At 39.0% G+C, this 16,202-nt stretch overlaps 1 protein-coding gene across 2 annotated transcripts in view; it reads left to right on the top strand.

The window, feature by feature from the left end:
• KDM6A (lysine demethylase 6A) overlaps positions 1-16,202 on the top strand; it is a 172,299-nt gene that overhangs the window by 73,626 nt on the left and 82,471 nt on the right. For both annotated transcript variants that reach the window (XM_081081960.1, XM_081081959.1), the window contains exons 4-5: positions 347-396; positions 13,985-14,043. In XM_081081960.1, the coding sequence (XP_080938086.1) occupies positions 347-396; positions 13,985-14,043 (109 nt within the window). The remainder of the gene's footprint in view (positions 1-346; positions 397-13,984; positions 14,044-16,202) is intronic.

Here is a 16,202-nt window from a genome sequence, read left to right as displayed (position 1 = left end):
TTGTGAAAACAAATAACCTAGCATATTCTGGAGTAGCGTTGGAAAATCTTAATTCTCTTACTAGATTTGGTCTCTGTGGAAGGTCAAGTTGATGAAAGAGGTAGCCTAGATTCTGTTCATGTATAGGTCTGACATGTGACCATGGTTTTACAACCTTGAACTCCATATATTTGACAATGAGTGTGTGTGTGTGTGTGGGGGGGCGTAGATTTCTAAATTTTCTAAATTATTTCATCTTAACTCTGCTGGGTGGTGGGTTTGGTGGGAAGTTTGTTATAATGTTTCTTGTATTATTGATTTTGAAATAGGACATAATTGTGACTCATACTTACCTTTCTCCTTTCAGCATTATCTGCATACCAGAGGTACTACAGTTTACAATCTGACTACTGGAAGGTTAGTGCACATTTCCATGCCTATTTCTCTGTGTGTTTTTTTTTTTTTTTTTGGGGGGGGGCTCTTTTATTTTGTTTAAGTAATTTTGTTAATTTCTTTTAAATATTACTTTTAGGGAGAGGGAATGGAAAAGGAAAAATGAGTGTTCTTTTTGCTCTTTTGTATGAATCACTTTGTATTTTATTAAAAGAATTAGATTACTCTGACACAGTCTTTTGGCAAAGATGACCGTAAGCATGAGAATTTATAATTTAAAAATATGTTTTTATTGATTTCACAGAGAAAGAGAGGGGGATGGGAGGGGAGAGAGAGAGAGAGAGAGAGAGAGAGAGAGAGAGAGAGAGAGAGAGAGAAAGAGAAACATCGTTGTGAGAAACATTGATCGGCTGCTGCATCTTGCACACCCCCTGTGGGAATTGAGCACACAACCTGGGCATGTGCCCTTACCGGAAATTGAACCAGCGACTTGGTACATGGGACGATGCTCAACCAACTGAGTCACAACTGCCAGGGCATAAGTGTGAGAATTTAAAAGCAAGCAAGACCAAGTTGCAACAATATTCTTTATCAGGCTGAAAAGGGAAGGCATAATGGGACAGTTATATGGAAATCTTTCTTGGTATATTCTGTCTATAATTGGAGTTCGGAGGACAATGGAACCTAACCATTTTTTTTAAAAGACCTACCGAAATGAAGAATCGAAATGAAGAATTGTGCACAGCATTGACCATTTATTTTCTTAGTTTAAGCTGTGCATAAAGTCACTTGGGCAGGTTAATCTTTTACATCATGTATACTTTTATGTCTAAACTTATTGACCAGTGGGGTTTCTTTATCTGAATTGACATTTCAGACTTTTAAAATGGATTTTTGTTTTTCTGTTGCCTAGGTTATCTTTCTTTTTGATTGGTTGAATTTTAAAAAATGCATTTTAGTAACATTTTTTAATGTATTGAAAATGTCTGCTGTAGTCTGTGGCGTATCTTTCTTTTAAAAAGTTAATTGGAATATAATTTACATACCATAAAACTCAACTGTTTTAACTATGCAATTCAGTGACTTTTAGTAAATTTCCAGAGTTGTGCAACCATGCCCATCTCCTGGCAAGTACTAATCTACTTTCTGTATGTATTTCTATTTTCAGGATATTTCATATAAATGTCATATAACATGTGGTCTTTTGTGACTTGTTCTTTTCACTTAGCATATGTTTTCAGAGTTGATCCATTTATGGCATCTATTAATACGTTATTCCTTTTTACTCTCTAATAATATCCCAATGTATGGATGTGCCATCACTTGATGAGCACTTAAGCTGTTCACAGTTTTTGGTTATTGTGAATAATGCTACTGTGAGCATCTGTGTACAAGTTTTTGTGTGGATATATATATTTATATCTCTTAGATAGATAATCAGGAGTGGAATTGCTGGGTTGCAGAATAAATCTATGTTTAAAATTTTTAGAAACTGTTTTCTAGAGTACCGTACCACTTTATAGTTTCACCAGCAATTGTTCCAATTTCTTCATATCCTTGTGAACACTTGTAATTTTTCAGTTTTTTTAAAAATATATATTTTTTTTATTGAATTTGGAGACGAAGGGAGAGGGAGAGAGAGAGAGAAACATCAGTGATAAGAGAGAATCAGCCATTGGCTGCCTCCTGCACACCTGGGCATATGCCCTGATCTCCTTGTTCCTAGGGCGATGCTCAACCACTGAGCACACTGGCCGGGCTGATCAGTTTTTTAGTGTAGCCATCCTAGAAGATGTGAACTAGTATCTTATTATGTTTTTCATTTGCATTTTCCTAATGACTGATGATGTTGAATATCTTTTAATGAACACATTAGCTATTTATATATATTCTTTGATTAAGTGCCTGTATAAACCTTTTGCCTTTTTTAAATTTGTTTTTTTAAAAATTAGTGCATTGTATGAGTGTGTAAATAAGTGGCACAACATATCAGTGGTTCTCTTTCTTTCTCCCTCTTAAGTCAATTTTAAAAAATTAATGCATTGTAAGAGTTCTTTATGGTACATTCCTGTTACAGTGAATCACTTATTGGATATGTAATTTGAATTTTTCTTAAGTCTGTGGCTTTTATAGTTACTTCTTGATGGTATATTTGATGGCTTGTATAGCTTGCTTTATTTTTTTAATTTTTTAAAAAAATATCTTTATTGATTTCAGAGAGGAAGGGAGAAGGGAGAGAGATAGAAACATCAATGGTGAGAGGGACTCATTGATGGACCCTTGACCAGAAATGTACCTGGGAACCTTCAGTCCACAGGATGAAGCTCTATCCACTGAACCAAACTAGCTAGGGCAACTTGTTTTATTCTTGATAGTATATTTAGAACTGCAAAAATGTTTAATTTTGGTAACATCCAATTTTGCAACGTTTTCTTTTATTACTTATGTTTTTGGTATTGTACCTAGGAAATCTTTGCCTACCTCAAGGTCATGATGATTTATTATAGATTATTCAACCTGTTGCTTCAGTATTGTCCTTTACAGATGGCACCGCAATAAGTAGTAAAAGTTTCTTCTCATGATGTTGTTAGCAATTCTTTGGTATAAAGACTCTTTGGTATAGAGTTCTTCATAAGTGGGATTGCTAGGTGGAAGCTTAATTGTTAAATACCACTCCTTTGGGAATATTTATTTCCCTTTGGTCTTAACCTGGAAAGTTTATGTCAGTGGGCTTTATGCCAATCTGATAGGTCAGAAATGGTGTCTTATTGTTTAAATTTGTATTTTCTTAGTTGTTAGTGAGGTTGTTTTTAAATTTAAGTTTGAAGACTATTTTGTAGTTCTTTTTCTTTGAAATATTTCTGTTGCTCATTTTTCTATTGGGCCATTGTTTTCTTTGTATGTTTTATATGGCCATATTTTATGTACGAGTTATATTTTTTCCTGTGATATAAATCACAGATATTTGTCATTTGTCTTACTTTGCTTTTTGTGTGTTTGTTTTTGCCCATGCAGAAATTTTTTTCTTTGTAGTCAAATTTGTCAGTCTTTTCTTAAGTTGCATTTGCATTTTGAATCATAAGACAGCTTTTTCCTCACTCATAGGTGTTAGAGAAATTCACCCACTTTTTTAATTTAGTATTTCAATGCTTTTCATTTTTAATTTAAATCTGTGATCAGTTTGAGATGTATAGTGTGAGGAATTAGGCCAACACAGTATATTGTTTTAAAAAATCTATCTTTTCTTCCACTAATTTGAGATGTTGCCTTAATTATATACTAAATTTTTATATGCAGTTTTGTATTTGGATTTTCTGATCTATTTCCTTAGTCCTGTTCATTAATTTATATGCTACTTTACTTACAGAGGTTTTATATGTTTTAATATGTGGTAGTGCTAGGGTACCATTTCCCTATTGTTCTTTTTTTTTTTTTTTTTTTTTACAGTTTCTCTGGCTGTCCTTTAATGGCTTGTTTTTCCAAATATACACTCTAATTAACTTTAGCCCACAAAAATATCAGGATTTTCTTTCCTCTGGCTTTTTGAGCTATAATTTACAGTAGTTTGAGTGTACAAATTTACTGCATTTCGGCAAATGTATGGGGTTGTGTAACCATTACCACAATTAAGATATAGAACATTTCCATCACTCAGTGTTCCCTTGTGCCCCTGTACAGTTGATTCCCACTTTTGAACCCTGATCTCAGGCAACCAGTTAGTTATCTGCTTTCTCTCTCTCTCTAATTTTGGCTTTTCCTGAATGTCACCCAACTTGATTCAAACGACATGTATTCTTTTGTTATGGATATTTTTCATTCATCTTGCCATTTTTGAGATTCATTCATATTGTATGTATTAATATTGTGTTTCTTTTATTGTTAAGTAGTATACAATACTTATACCACATTTAATTTTTTCTTTTATGATAGATATTTGGGTTGTGTCCACTTTTTGGTCAAATATGAATGAAGTAATGTGAACATTATTGTCTTTGTGAGGGCATAGGTTTTTGTTTTTCTTGGTATATACACCTAGGATTTGGAAATCCTGGGTCATATTGTCCTCCGGATCCCTACCTGTTACCAGTTCAAGTGAGCTTCTTGGGATGTCACAAGAAAAGGAATTTTCTGAGGCTTTCATGAGAGAATGAATGATACTTATTTGCGTGGAATTAAATTCCTGGGTTTCCAAGGCCCCATCTCCCTCTGTCCCGCCAAGGAAAATGTCCCATGTTGTCGTTAGCAGGGCCAGAATGAAAGCCGTGGCCCTGAGTTTCCACTCTGTATCTGCACAGTCCAGCACCAGGCTAGCGTAGCTTGTGTTCCCAGCTGCAGTCCATGGCCTGTGGGGTCCACATGGTCCACATGACTATGGAGGGAACACAGGGAAGCAGGAGCAAAGCCAGAGGAATAAGAGAGAGAACTCCTTTGTCTGGGAATTATGTATTTTCAAATTTCACGAGCTTGCAGTGGCTTCACACCTTCTAGCTAATTATCTTTGTTTTTGATTAGACTGACAGGCAAGTACCTTCCCTGTATCACCCTGACTCACTGCTCATACACCCATCTTCTCCTTTGTCCAGTCCTTTCCCTCAGTGATCTGCAGGGGATGGACTGGTGGTTCCCTGAGGTGTGTGCAATTGCAGCTTCCTGGTGAAGATGCCCAGATGGCCATGCTTATAATGCCTGACCTTCCCTTTGCTTCTTTCCTGTTATTAAATTAATATCTACCTAATTACAGTGGTCACAATATTGCAGTTGTAGGTTTAAATGCCAAACTGTTTTCCAAAGTGGCTGCAGTGGTTTAGATTTCAATTAGCAATGAATGAGATTTCCAGTTGTTCTGCATCTCTACTAGTACTTGGTATTGTCAGTTTTTTTAACTTTAGCCATTCTAGTAATTAAGTGATGGTTTTTCATTTTCTTTTTATTTGCATTTCCCTGATGATAGTGATGTTGAGCATCTTGTATGTGCTATTGGCCTCTTGTAGTCCTTCTTTTCTTAACTACCTATTCATGTCTTTTGCTCATTTTTACCTTCTTTTTTGTCTCATTAATTGAGTTGTATAGCCTCTTTACATACTCTGGATAAAAGCTCTTTATCGGGTATATGTTTTAGAAATTTCTCCCAGTCTGTGGCTTGCCTTTTTGTTTTCTTAATTGTACCTTTTGAAGAGTGACTGTTACATAATTTTGATGAAGTTCATTTAATCAGTTTTTTTCCTTTTATAGCCTCTGATTTTGTGTTCTGTTAAGAAATCTTTGCCTATCCCAACATTATGAGGTTTCCTCAGCTTTTTTCCCCTAGAATTTCTATAGTCACAATTATTATGTTTGGGCTTATGGTACACTTCAAGTTGTCAAGTTGTTCATGATGTGAGATAATCATCAATGTGTGGGCTCCCTCTGTATCCCCCTCGGTCAAATTGATAACCCTGTTCCATCATCATTTGTTGGAAAGACAATCCTTTCAAAATTGAGTTACCATTTGCTCTTTGATAAAAATCAATTGGCCATTTAATTTTGTGTGCATTTCTAGATCCTCTGTTATGTTCCAGTTATCTGTGTCTGTTTTTAAGCCACTGTCACCCTGTTTTGTTGCTGTAGTCTTAAAATCAAGCACTGTAAGTTCTCTGTGTTCTTTTTCAGATTGTGTGGTTTTTGTTTGTTTGTTTTGCCTTCCACATAAAGTTTAAAAGCCGTTTGTCAAATTATCCTGCTAGGGTTTTGATTGGCACCACATTATTTGCATAAATCAATATGGGAAGAATTTCTACTTTATTTTTTAAATTAAATCTTTATTGTTGAAAGTATTACATTATTTCAATAATAATGCATTTACTAATGGTATATCTCACCATTTATTTAGGTCTTTAATTTCCTTCAGCAATGTTTGATAGTTTTCATTACACGTTTTAAAGTTTATTTCTGTTATTTTACTTTTTTGATGTTGTGATTGGAGGCATTGTAAAGTTTATTTTCATTGTTTGTTGCTATTTTACTGGAACACAGTAGATTATTGTACACTTACTTAGCAGCCTTCTATTTTGATAAGCTAATTACTAGTTCTAGTAGCTTTGCTCTAGATTTCTTTGGATTTTCTATGTACTTCATCATGCTGCCTGCAGTTAAAGGCACTTTTAATTTTTCTTTTCTAATCTTTAATTTTTTTGTTGCCTTGTTGGATTAACAAGGAACTTTGGTACAGTGTTGCATATAAAGGAATATTCTTTTGTTGTTCCTTATCTTTGGGGGGAAAACATTCAGTTTTCACAATTGAATATGATGTTAGCTGTAAGGTTTTTGCAGATTTATATTGAAGAAGTTCTCTTCTGTTATTGGTTTTACTTAGAGGTTCTTTCCCACGACCCATTTATAATGAATATATTGAATTTGTCAAATTTTATTATTCTTCATCTATTGAGATCCTATGGATTTTTAAGAACGTGTTACATGCTTAATTACATTGCCTGGTTCTTCAGACATTTTTTTTTATAAACCCCTTTTAGTCACATGTGTTATGTTGCTGGCTTTAGTGTAATATTTTGTTAAGGATTTTTGAACTTTTGTCCATAAGTGATGCTACTTCGTCATTTTCTTCATGTGACATGATTTTTGCATCAGGATAATTTTGGCCTCATAAAGTGAGTTGGGAATTGCTGTTTTCTCTGTTGTATGTGTAGGATTGGTATTATTTCTTCCTTAAAAATTATGCAGAATTTATTAGTAAAGTCATCTATCTTTTTTTGTGTGAAGAACGAGCTGGTTTTTTTTTTTTTTTTTTGGTCTTTATGTTGAAAGTATTACAGATGTGTCCCCCTTCATTGACCTCTTCCATTGACCTCTTGCCCCCTCCCCAGGACTTCACCACAGTATTGCCTGTGTCCATGGGTTATGCATGTATGCATATAAATTTTTTGGTTAATTCTCCACCCCTTCCCTCTTGAGATTCCACTGTCAGTTGATTCATTGTCTATCAATTTATTTTGTTCATTAGATTCAGCATAAAAGTGAGATCATGTGATTGGTTGTAGCTGGGAATATATTACTATGCAATTAATTTCATAATCTTTTGTCATTAGATTGTAAATTCATTGGTGATAGGGATCTTTCCCTATTTTGTTCACTGTTGTCTTCCCAGTGCTGAAAACTCTGCTATCGCTCATATTAGGGGCTCAATAAAGGTTTGAATTACATTGTTAACTATAGTGGAAAAATGAAACTTAACTCCTTGCCACAATGTATAAGCTTCAAGTTAGTAGGGACTATGCCACATACTAATTCTGTGTCACTTAGGGAACTGAGCTTAATAACTGAGCTTAAATACTGTGAATGTAAAGTGATTCACTTTACTAAACTTTTGGGTATCTGCTATGTCAGGGGTGGGGAACCATTTTTCTGCCAAGGGTCATTTGGATATTTATAACATCATTTGCTTAAAATAATTCACTTAATATAAATTTATGTTGCTATGAAAAAAGCTCCTAGATTTATTAAATTTTAAGTCCCGCCTGCGGTTCCCTTGGCAGGGCCAGACCAAATGTTTTCCTGGGCCTTATGGCACGGGGGTGGTCATTCCCCACCCCTCTGCTATGTGGAAGACACTGATAACAGGGGATACACAGATGTTTAGAACTCTTACCTTTGTGGCATTTTTGTCTTAGGTTATTTTATCAAATAACAAAAATATAGTAGTTAAGAGCAAGCTCTGGAGGCAGACCTAGATTCAGTTTCTATGTCTGCTACTTAGTTCTGTTTCTTTGAGCAAGTTGCTTAATCTTGCTGATCCTTCTTTCTTCACTCTATAAATGAGGCCTTCTACCACCTTAAAGGGTTGTTAGAACCTTTTAAAAGAAATGTTAGCATTTTGCATAAAATTAAATTCTTACTATCCTAATATATAAAAACTCTGGGTTGTAACGACTGATAAGACCGAGGCTTGACCAACCGGAAGTCAGTCCTGCAGTCAGCCCTAGGTTGCCATGACAACCCAGCACTGACTGCTTCTGCTGTAGGTGTGGTGCCCCAGCACTCACTGTTGAGAGTGCTGTGAATCAGGGCCAGAGAGAGACCTGAAGAGAGAAGCAGGTACTGTTCCATTGCCTCTGTGGCAGCTTTTGATCAGCACTTGCGATCAGCACTTGCGTTCTCTTCTCTTCTCTTCTCTTCTTTCTCCCTCTCTCCCCCTCCCTCCCCCTCTCTCCCTCTCTCCCCTCCCTCCCTCCCCCTCTCTCCCTCTCTCCCCTCCCTCCCTCCCTCCCTCCCTCCCAGTCTGGCCAGCAGCAGTGCCTCCATTTCTCTCCAGGCCTCCACCAGGGCTGCTGATCAGCCCCGCCTTTCTGATCAGGCCCCGTTGATAGGCCCAGAGATGCTGATTGGCATAGAAACTTACTAATCAGAATCAAATCTGGGTAAATGTAAGAAGCCAATGGCTGCCTAGGAGGCAGAGCTTTTGATGCTGACTGGCATAGAAACTGATCAGAACCAAATTGGCAATCAGAGGAGGGCAGTTGGGGGGCATGATCAGGCCTGCCGGGGAGGGCAGTTGGGAGCAAGATCAGGCCGGCAGGGGAGGGCTGTTGGGGGCAAGATTAGGCCAGCAGGGTAGGGCAGTTGGGGGCGAGATCAGGCTGGCAGGGGAGGGCAGTTGGGGGCAACCAGGCCAGCAGGGGAGGGCAGTTGGGGGTGAGATCAGGCAGGCAGAGGCAGTTGGGGACGAGATCAGACTGGCAGGAGAGGGCAGTTAGGGGCAATCAGGCAGGCAGGCAGAGGCTGTTGGGGGTGATCAGGCAGTCAGGGGTTGGGGCAATCAGGCAGGCAGGCAGGCAGAGGCATTTAGGGGAGATCAGGCAGGCAGGCAGGTGAGCGGTTAGGAGCCAGCGGTCCCAGATTGCGAGAGGGATGTCCCACAGGGATCGGGCCTAAACCAGCAGTTGGACAACCCCCAAGGGGTCCCCGATTGGAGAGGGTGCAGGCTAGGGTGAGAGAAACCCCCCCCCCCCATGCATGAATTTCGTGCACCGGGCCACTAGTTATATAATAATCTTCTATATCTATAAAAGCCTGAGTGACTGGTGGACTGGCTGACTGGCCGGTAGCTATGACGCACAATGACCACCATGGGACAGACACTCAACACACAGGCATGGAAACATGGAACAGACTGATCAATCTCAGAGGAAGGGGTTGGGGGGAGGACGGAAAGACATTAAGATCTTATATGCATACGAGAGGCCTGGTACACGGATTTGTGCACCAATGGGGTCCCTCAGCCTGGCCTGCAGGGATTGGGCCGAAACAGGCAGTCCGAAATCCCGCGAGTGGTCCCAGATTGCAAGAGGGCGCGGGCCAGGCTGAGGGACCCACCAGCACCGGGCCTCTAATATCCTATCTAATAAAAGAGAAACATGGTTATTGGCGTACGACCGCTACCCTTCCCATTGGCTAATCAGGGCAATATGCAAATTAACTGCCAGCCAAGATGGCGGCCAGCAGTCAGGCAGCTTAAACTGAACATGAGGCTTGCTTGCTTCAGTGATGGAGGACTGCAACATTCCCCGCCTGCCTTGCCGGCCTCTGAGCTCGCAGTTTAAGAAACATTGTAACAAATATAGAAGCTAAACAAAACCCCAGAAACCAGCTTTCAGCGAGCCCAGGATCTCAGAGCTGGAGTTGATACAGAGTTTCGATTATAGAACCTAAACAAACCAGATACCTTCTTTCAGCAGCTGAGGCCTCAGAGCTGGAGCCTCAGAGCTAAAGCTGGCCCAGAATAAAAAAAGAAAAAAGAAAAAAAGGAGCAGTTGGGAGCTTCAGTCGGCCTGAAAACAGTCCTCAGCCCCTCACCCAGGCTGGCCAGGCACCCCAGTGGGGACCCCCACCCTGATCCAGGACACCCTTCAGGGCAAACCAGCCAGCCCCCACCCATGCACCAGCCCTCTATTCTATATAGTAAAAGGGTAATATGCCTCCCAGCACCGGGATCAGCGGAGCCGCGAGGCCTCCCGGCACCGGGATCAACGTTACAGGGGGCAGCTCCCCAACCCCCTGATGGACCCTGCTCTGTGTGTGACAGGGGGGAGCTCCCCAACCCCCTGATCGACCTGCTCTGTGCGTGACAGGGGGGAGCTCCCCAACCCCTTATCGACCCTGCTCTGTGCGTGACAGGGGGCAGCGCCCCAACCCCCTGATTGGCCCTGCTCTGTGCATGATGGGGGTGGCGCCGCAACCTCCCCATCGACCCTGCCTTGAGTGTGACGGGGCGGTGCCCCAACCCCCCAATCGGCCCTACCCTGAGCATGACTGAGGGTGGCATCGCAACCTCCCGATCCGCCCTGCTCTGTGCATGACAGGGGGCAGCGCCCCAACTCCCCAATCGGCCCTGCTCTGAGCCCGACCAGGGGCTGCACCTACGGATTGGGCCACCTGGGAGCAGGCCTAAGCCAGCAGGTCGTTATCTCCCGAGGGACCCTCCTTTCCCCCGAGTGCACAAATTTTTGTGCACCGGGCCTCTAGTATATATATATAAAAGCCTAATATGCAAAGTGTCCCCTTGGGAGTTCGGCCAGGAGTTCAATTGTTTGCTTTGATGTGCGCTGACCACCAGGGGGGCGGGGCGGGGCGCGGAGCAGTGGAAGGCCCCGACCAGCAGCCAGAGAAGGGAGGCTCCAGCCAGCAGCCAGAAGGCCCCGATCAGCCCTGATCGCCAGCCAGACCTAGGGACCCTACCCGTGTACGAATTTCATGCATCAGGCCTCTATGTTATATGATAGAGACATTATGCTAAGGCCAAACTTAAAGGTTGGAAGGGTTACCTCTAGTGAGGTGTTGAAGTAGCAGAGCTTCATGAGAAAGATGGCATTTAAAATGGATCTTGAGTAACTGATAGAATTTATACAGTGACATGGATGAAGTTAAGATTTCCTAGAAGGGAAAGGATGAACTGTCAAGCAAGTGAGGCAATTCGGAGAATTCAGGGTGTGTCCTGAAAGCAGAAATGCCCCTCAATAAACTCATATTTCCACCATACCCCACACCACCTTCTCTGGGCAATTACCTAAATTGGTGAAAGATGTTATCTATTTTTATTCATATGCTCCCTTCCTCTCCATCACCTCCACTTAAGAAGATAGTTGTTTTTCAAATTAGACTTCTTGGGGAGAACAGTGATGACTTAACTACTTCTCCAGTTAACTAATCCTACATTCTGAATATCCCTGTTCTCTCCACCCCCACGCGCTACATACACTAGGTCAGGGGTGGGCAAACTTTTTGACTCAAGGGCCACAATGGGTTCTTAAACTGGACCGGAGGGCCGGAACAAAAGCATGGATGGAGTGTTTGTGTGAACTAATATAAATTCAAAGTAAACATCATTACATAAAAGGGTACAGTCTTTTTTTTTTTTCTTTTTTTTTTTAGTTTTATTCATTTCAAAAGGGCCGGATCACCCGCGGGCCGTAGTTTGCCCAAGGCTACACTAGTTGCATACTTCCTGAGAGCCAGAGAAGTACATTTTGATCAGTTTGGCCTGTTCAACCTTTTAGTATTGTCCCTGACACCTAGTAAATACTCAGTTTATTTCAGGGCATGGGGTAGTAAATAAGTGATCCTGATTAAAACCATTTCCAACTAAGTTGAAAATTTTTTAAAATATGAACTTTTGAAATAGATGTCTGAAACTTTGCAAATACCAGCATTTGTGAATACTCCTGTAGCATGTAATTTTCTCACTTGGAAAGTTGGGGTTAATGAGAAATGAATGAAATCAAATTTTCATGCTTAGTACATTTTAAGATGTACTTAAACATTTTTCAGTTTTCCAAAAAGGTACGTAGAATTTAAAGGAAGTGCACAATTTAACCCCAGAACAAATTTTAGTATTAAAAAATAGTTGCATACCAAAAACTCACCCAACTGTTTACACTTGGGGGTTTAGACATCACATTCTTTTTTTCCAAGCAATAACTGGCAGCCGTTGGGATCCATACTCTAGTTCCCTCACACCCAGGACAAGATGACTGAAGAATGTTCCACACTGTCTCCTAGAGATTCACAGCAGGATCAAATGCCAGTTGCTCTCAGCTGCATGACCAGCCATACTGCACCCTTTCTTGATTTCCTTCCCTTTCCTACTTCAGTTCTCCACTTCTTTACTGGTGCTTCCTAGGGTAACTACAAATAAATCTTGCACTAAAACCTTTTTTGTCTTGGGCCAGTGATGGCGAACCTATGACAACGCGTGCCAGAGGTGACACGCGAACTCATTTTTTTGGTTGATTTTTCTTTGTTAAATGGCATTTAAATATATAAAATATCAAAAATATAAGTCTTTGTTTTACTATGGTTGCAAAGATCAAAAAATTTCTGTATGTGACACGGCACCAGAGTTAAGGTAGGGTTTTCAAAATGCTGACATGCCAAGCTCAAAAGGTTCGCCATCACTGTCTTAGGCTGTGCTTCTGGAGAAATGCAACCCAAGACAGTTTGGCAAGACACATTTTACTAAAAGTTTAAAATTTTCAAGTTTTAGAATATAGGTTTGGAGAAATTTGTTCACAAAGATGAGTACGAAAGGTTTGCTTTTTTTTTTTTTTTTTAATAGGGAAGATTTACTAAAACAAATTTGCTTTTTTATTGATAAAACACAAGGTAGATACTAAAAAAGGGAATAGATAGCTAGTTTCTGTTTGGAGGCCAGAGGTCAAAATGAGTCTGGATAAGTGTCTCTGTTTTATACTGAGAGTAGGCATCACTGATGTTTAAAACCCCAAATATAAATGGCTAGGTGTCATTTTAGCATGTGATTTATTTTTAATACTAAAATTTGTTCTAGGTTTATATTGTACGTTTACTTTCAGTTTGAACTATGTTCTTGGCAACACCAAACATAAAAGTAAATCCAGTTCAAGAAACAGAAAGAACTAGAGCAGCGGTTCTCAACCTGTGGGTCGCGACCCCTTTGGGGGTCGAACGACCCTTTCACAGGGGTCGCCTAAGACCATCGGAAAACACATCTATAATTACATATTGTTTTTGTGATTAATCACTATGCTTTCATTACGTTCAATTTGTAACAATGAAAATACATCCTGCATATCAGATATTTACATTACAATTCATAACAGCAAAATTACAGTTATGAAGTAGCAACGAAAATAATTTTATGGTTGGGTGTCACCACAACATGAGGAACTGTATTAAAGGGTCGCAGCATTAGGAAGGATGAGAACCACTGAACTAGACAAAAAATACAGATGCAAGCAAGAGATAATAGGATAGCGTATTCCAAGCATTTTCTTATTCCTGAACAATAGGTTTTTATTGTAGTTTTGCCCATAGAATTCTGCTGACAAAATTTTTTTTATTTCAGGGCAGGTTTGATTAAAAAGAAACCAGAGAATCTCATCAAATTGATTGGATTCCATACCTTTGCTGACTCATCTGATCACTGTTATTTCAGTGCTTTAAAAATGTTTCTCAAATATATTGTAATGCAGGATAGAGTTTTCATAACTTAAATCATCTTGGGTACCATATTTTATATTAATAATGACATATGCATTAAACATAAGTGCTTTTCCTAAAACTCTCTTTTCCCCTTTCTTTATAGAATGCTGCCTTTTTATATGGTCTTGGTTTGGTCTACTTCCATTACAATGCATTTCAGTGGTAAGTTGACATAAAACTAATAAGTCCAGTTATTTCCAGTGAATGACTTGTTTTTGTTCTCGGTGTGTTTTGTTTGTTATACAGTGTGGGTAAAAAGTAGGTTTATAGTTGTGAGTATGTGAAACGGAATTTATTCTTGCATTATTACTTATTATTGTATTATTTTTCATATGAACAACTCTAAATCTACTTTTGCCCCACTCCATATTGTGTGTGTAATAAATACAACATATTTTAATGTTCCTATGCCTACATTTTTCAGTAATCTCTTAAAATGATTAGATATTCCTTCAGAGATATTGAACCACTTCACATATAATAGTTGTATGTGTCCCTGAAAGAATCCGGCATGAGGTTATAATTAAAGAAGGCTTAGATTAGAAAGCTGTTAGAATTTCTCAGGTCTTCATTATGGACCGGTGATCCCCAGGTTATTTGAACTGGGGAATGACTTGCACTGTGATAGAAAGATTTATGGATAAACTATCTGTGATGACCAGTACTTTTACCTTTTCAGACTTTTAGACAAGATTGACTACTCCCTCCCCTTCCTCTCCCCAACACACACACAATAGGAGGGAAAAAAGAATCCCAGTGTCTGGAGTGATTATACGAAGATTGGCTAGAGAGCGCAAAAGAGCCAGGAGGTAGTAATACATTAGCAAATGCCAATGTGAATAACCCAGTGTATGATACTTCTAATTTAGCCTCACATTTAAGGTCCTCTCTGGTTCAACTTCAAATGATCCTTTTAGCCTCACTGCTCCCTTAGCTAAATATGTTCTTTATGTCAGTCACACTGTATTATCATTTCCCTGAAAACATCTTGAGCATTTTTTAACCTATGTAACCTTGTTCGTGCCATCTACTCTGTTTGGTCTGCCTTTTCTTTCCATGTCCACCTTTAAAAATCTTACTTGTCTCTTTGATTACTTCATCAAATCTATTTGTGTCACTTAAAAGGAACCTCTAAATTTCCTAATATATATGTGTGGAACTATATATCTGTTATATACTTATAAAATGTTATTACTGATTCAGAGCTAGAATACTATCCCTTTTAGATATTCCTGAGGGAACTCTCTGGACTCAGCAGCTTTATTAGCCTCAAAGAACTGAGTTTTATTGTCTCTTCCCAAATGTACTGAAACTGTGCTAAGGCCATTTAGTTAATATCATTTTTGATATAGTTTTAAAGGAAGCTTTTTAAATGACTTTCTTGAAATCTTATTAAAAGTGACCATTGTTTTAAAATATATTTAGCACATGCATGTTTTTCATAGGTAGTGCTATTGAGGTTTTAGCTTTCTATCATTTATTCTTTTAAATTGTTAACAGTGGCACACACTAAATGCAAAACAATTTTTCTATCATTTCTTTTTTTAAATTGTTAGCAATGGCACACATTAAATGCAAAAAAAATTTAAGCTGAAAATCTATAGAAATAATTGTGGTGATATAAAAAAAACATCTTTTTAAATTTTAAGAAAAATGCCAATGATACTCATGCACAGCAGTATGAACTTTTTTGTATCAGTATGCTCTAATATTTGAAAACTACAAACCTTTCCACACATTGTATCAAAAGTATTTTATAGTTTTCCTTAGCTATTTCTCATGTCCTAAAATTCTCTGTCAATCAGAATTTGTATGCTTTGGTGTTTTCGTTTAGCTTCTGCTATAGAGATTATGTTCTGGCTGTATGCAGTTTGGTGAAATGATGACCAAATTTAAAATGTAGTCTGAGTGTTATCTATTTTCTTCACATACTCCCCCCTCAACACACACACAAACACACACACATTTTTCCCCCCTCTTTTTTTCCTTTGTTCCCCTCAGGTGGGAAAAAATGAAGAAGCACACAGGAGATAAAACATTAGTAAAAGTTTAGAAAATAAAATGAAAGTGAACTTAGATATATTTTGCTAGATGAGGGGAACTGGTTTAGTAAAGAGACTGTGGAGTGTCCCTTCCCTCCCAACACACACGCACGCACGTACGCACGCACACACACACAATTTAATCAGCCAACTATGAAAGTGATGGCATCAGCAAACACCTGTTAAACTTAAACATTTTACTGTATTGTTTAGAACATTAAAAATAGGAATGGCCAGAACCGGTTGGCTCAGTGGATAGAGCGTTGGTCTGCAGACTCA

Source organism: Myotis nattereri (genome assembly GCF_964212035.1).
Source record: "Myotis nattereri genome assembly, chromosome: X".
In the NCBI taxonomy this organism is placed as follows: Eukaryota; Metazoa; Chordata; class Mammalia; order Chiroptera; family Vespertilionidae; genus Myotis; species Myotis nattereri.
Note: the sequence above shows the minus strand (reverse complement) of the source record. Positions and strands in the feature narration are given on the sequence as shown.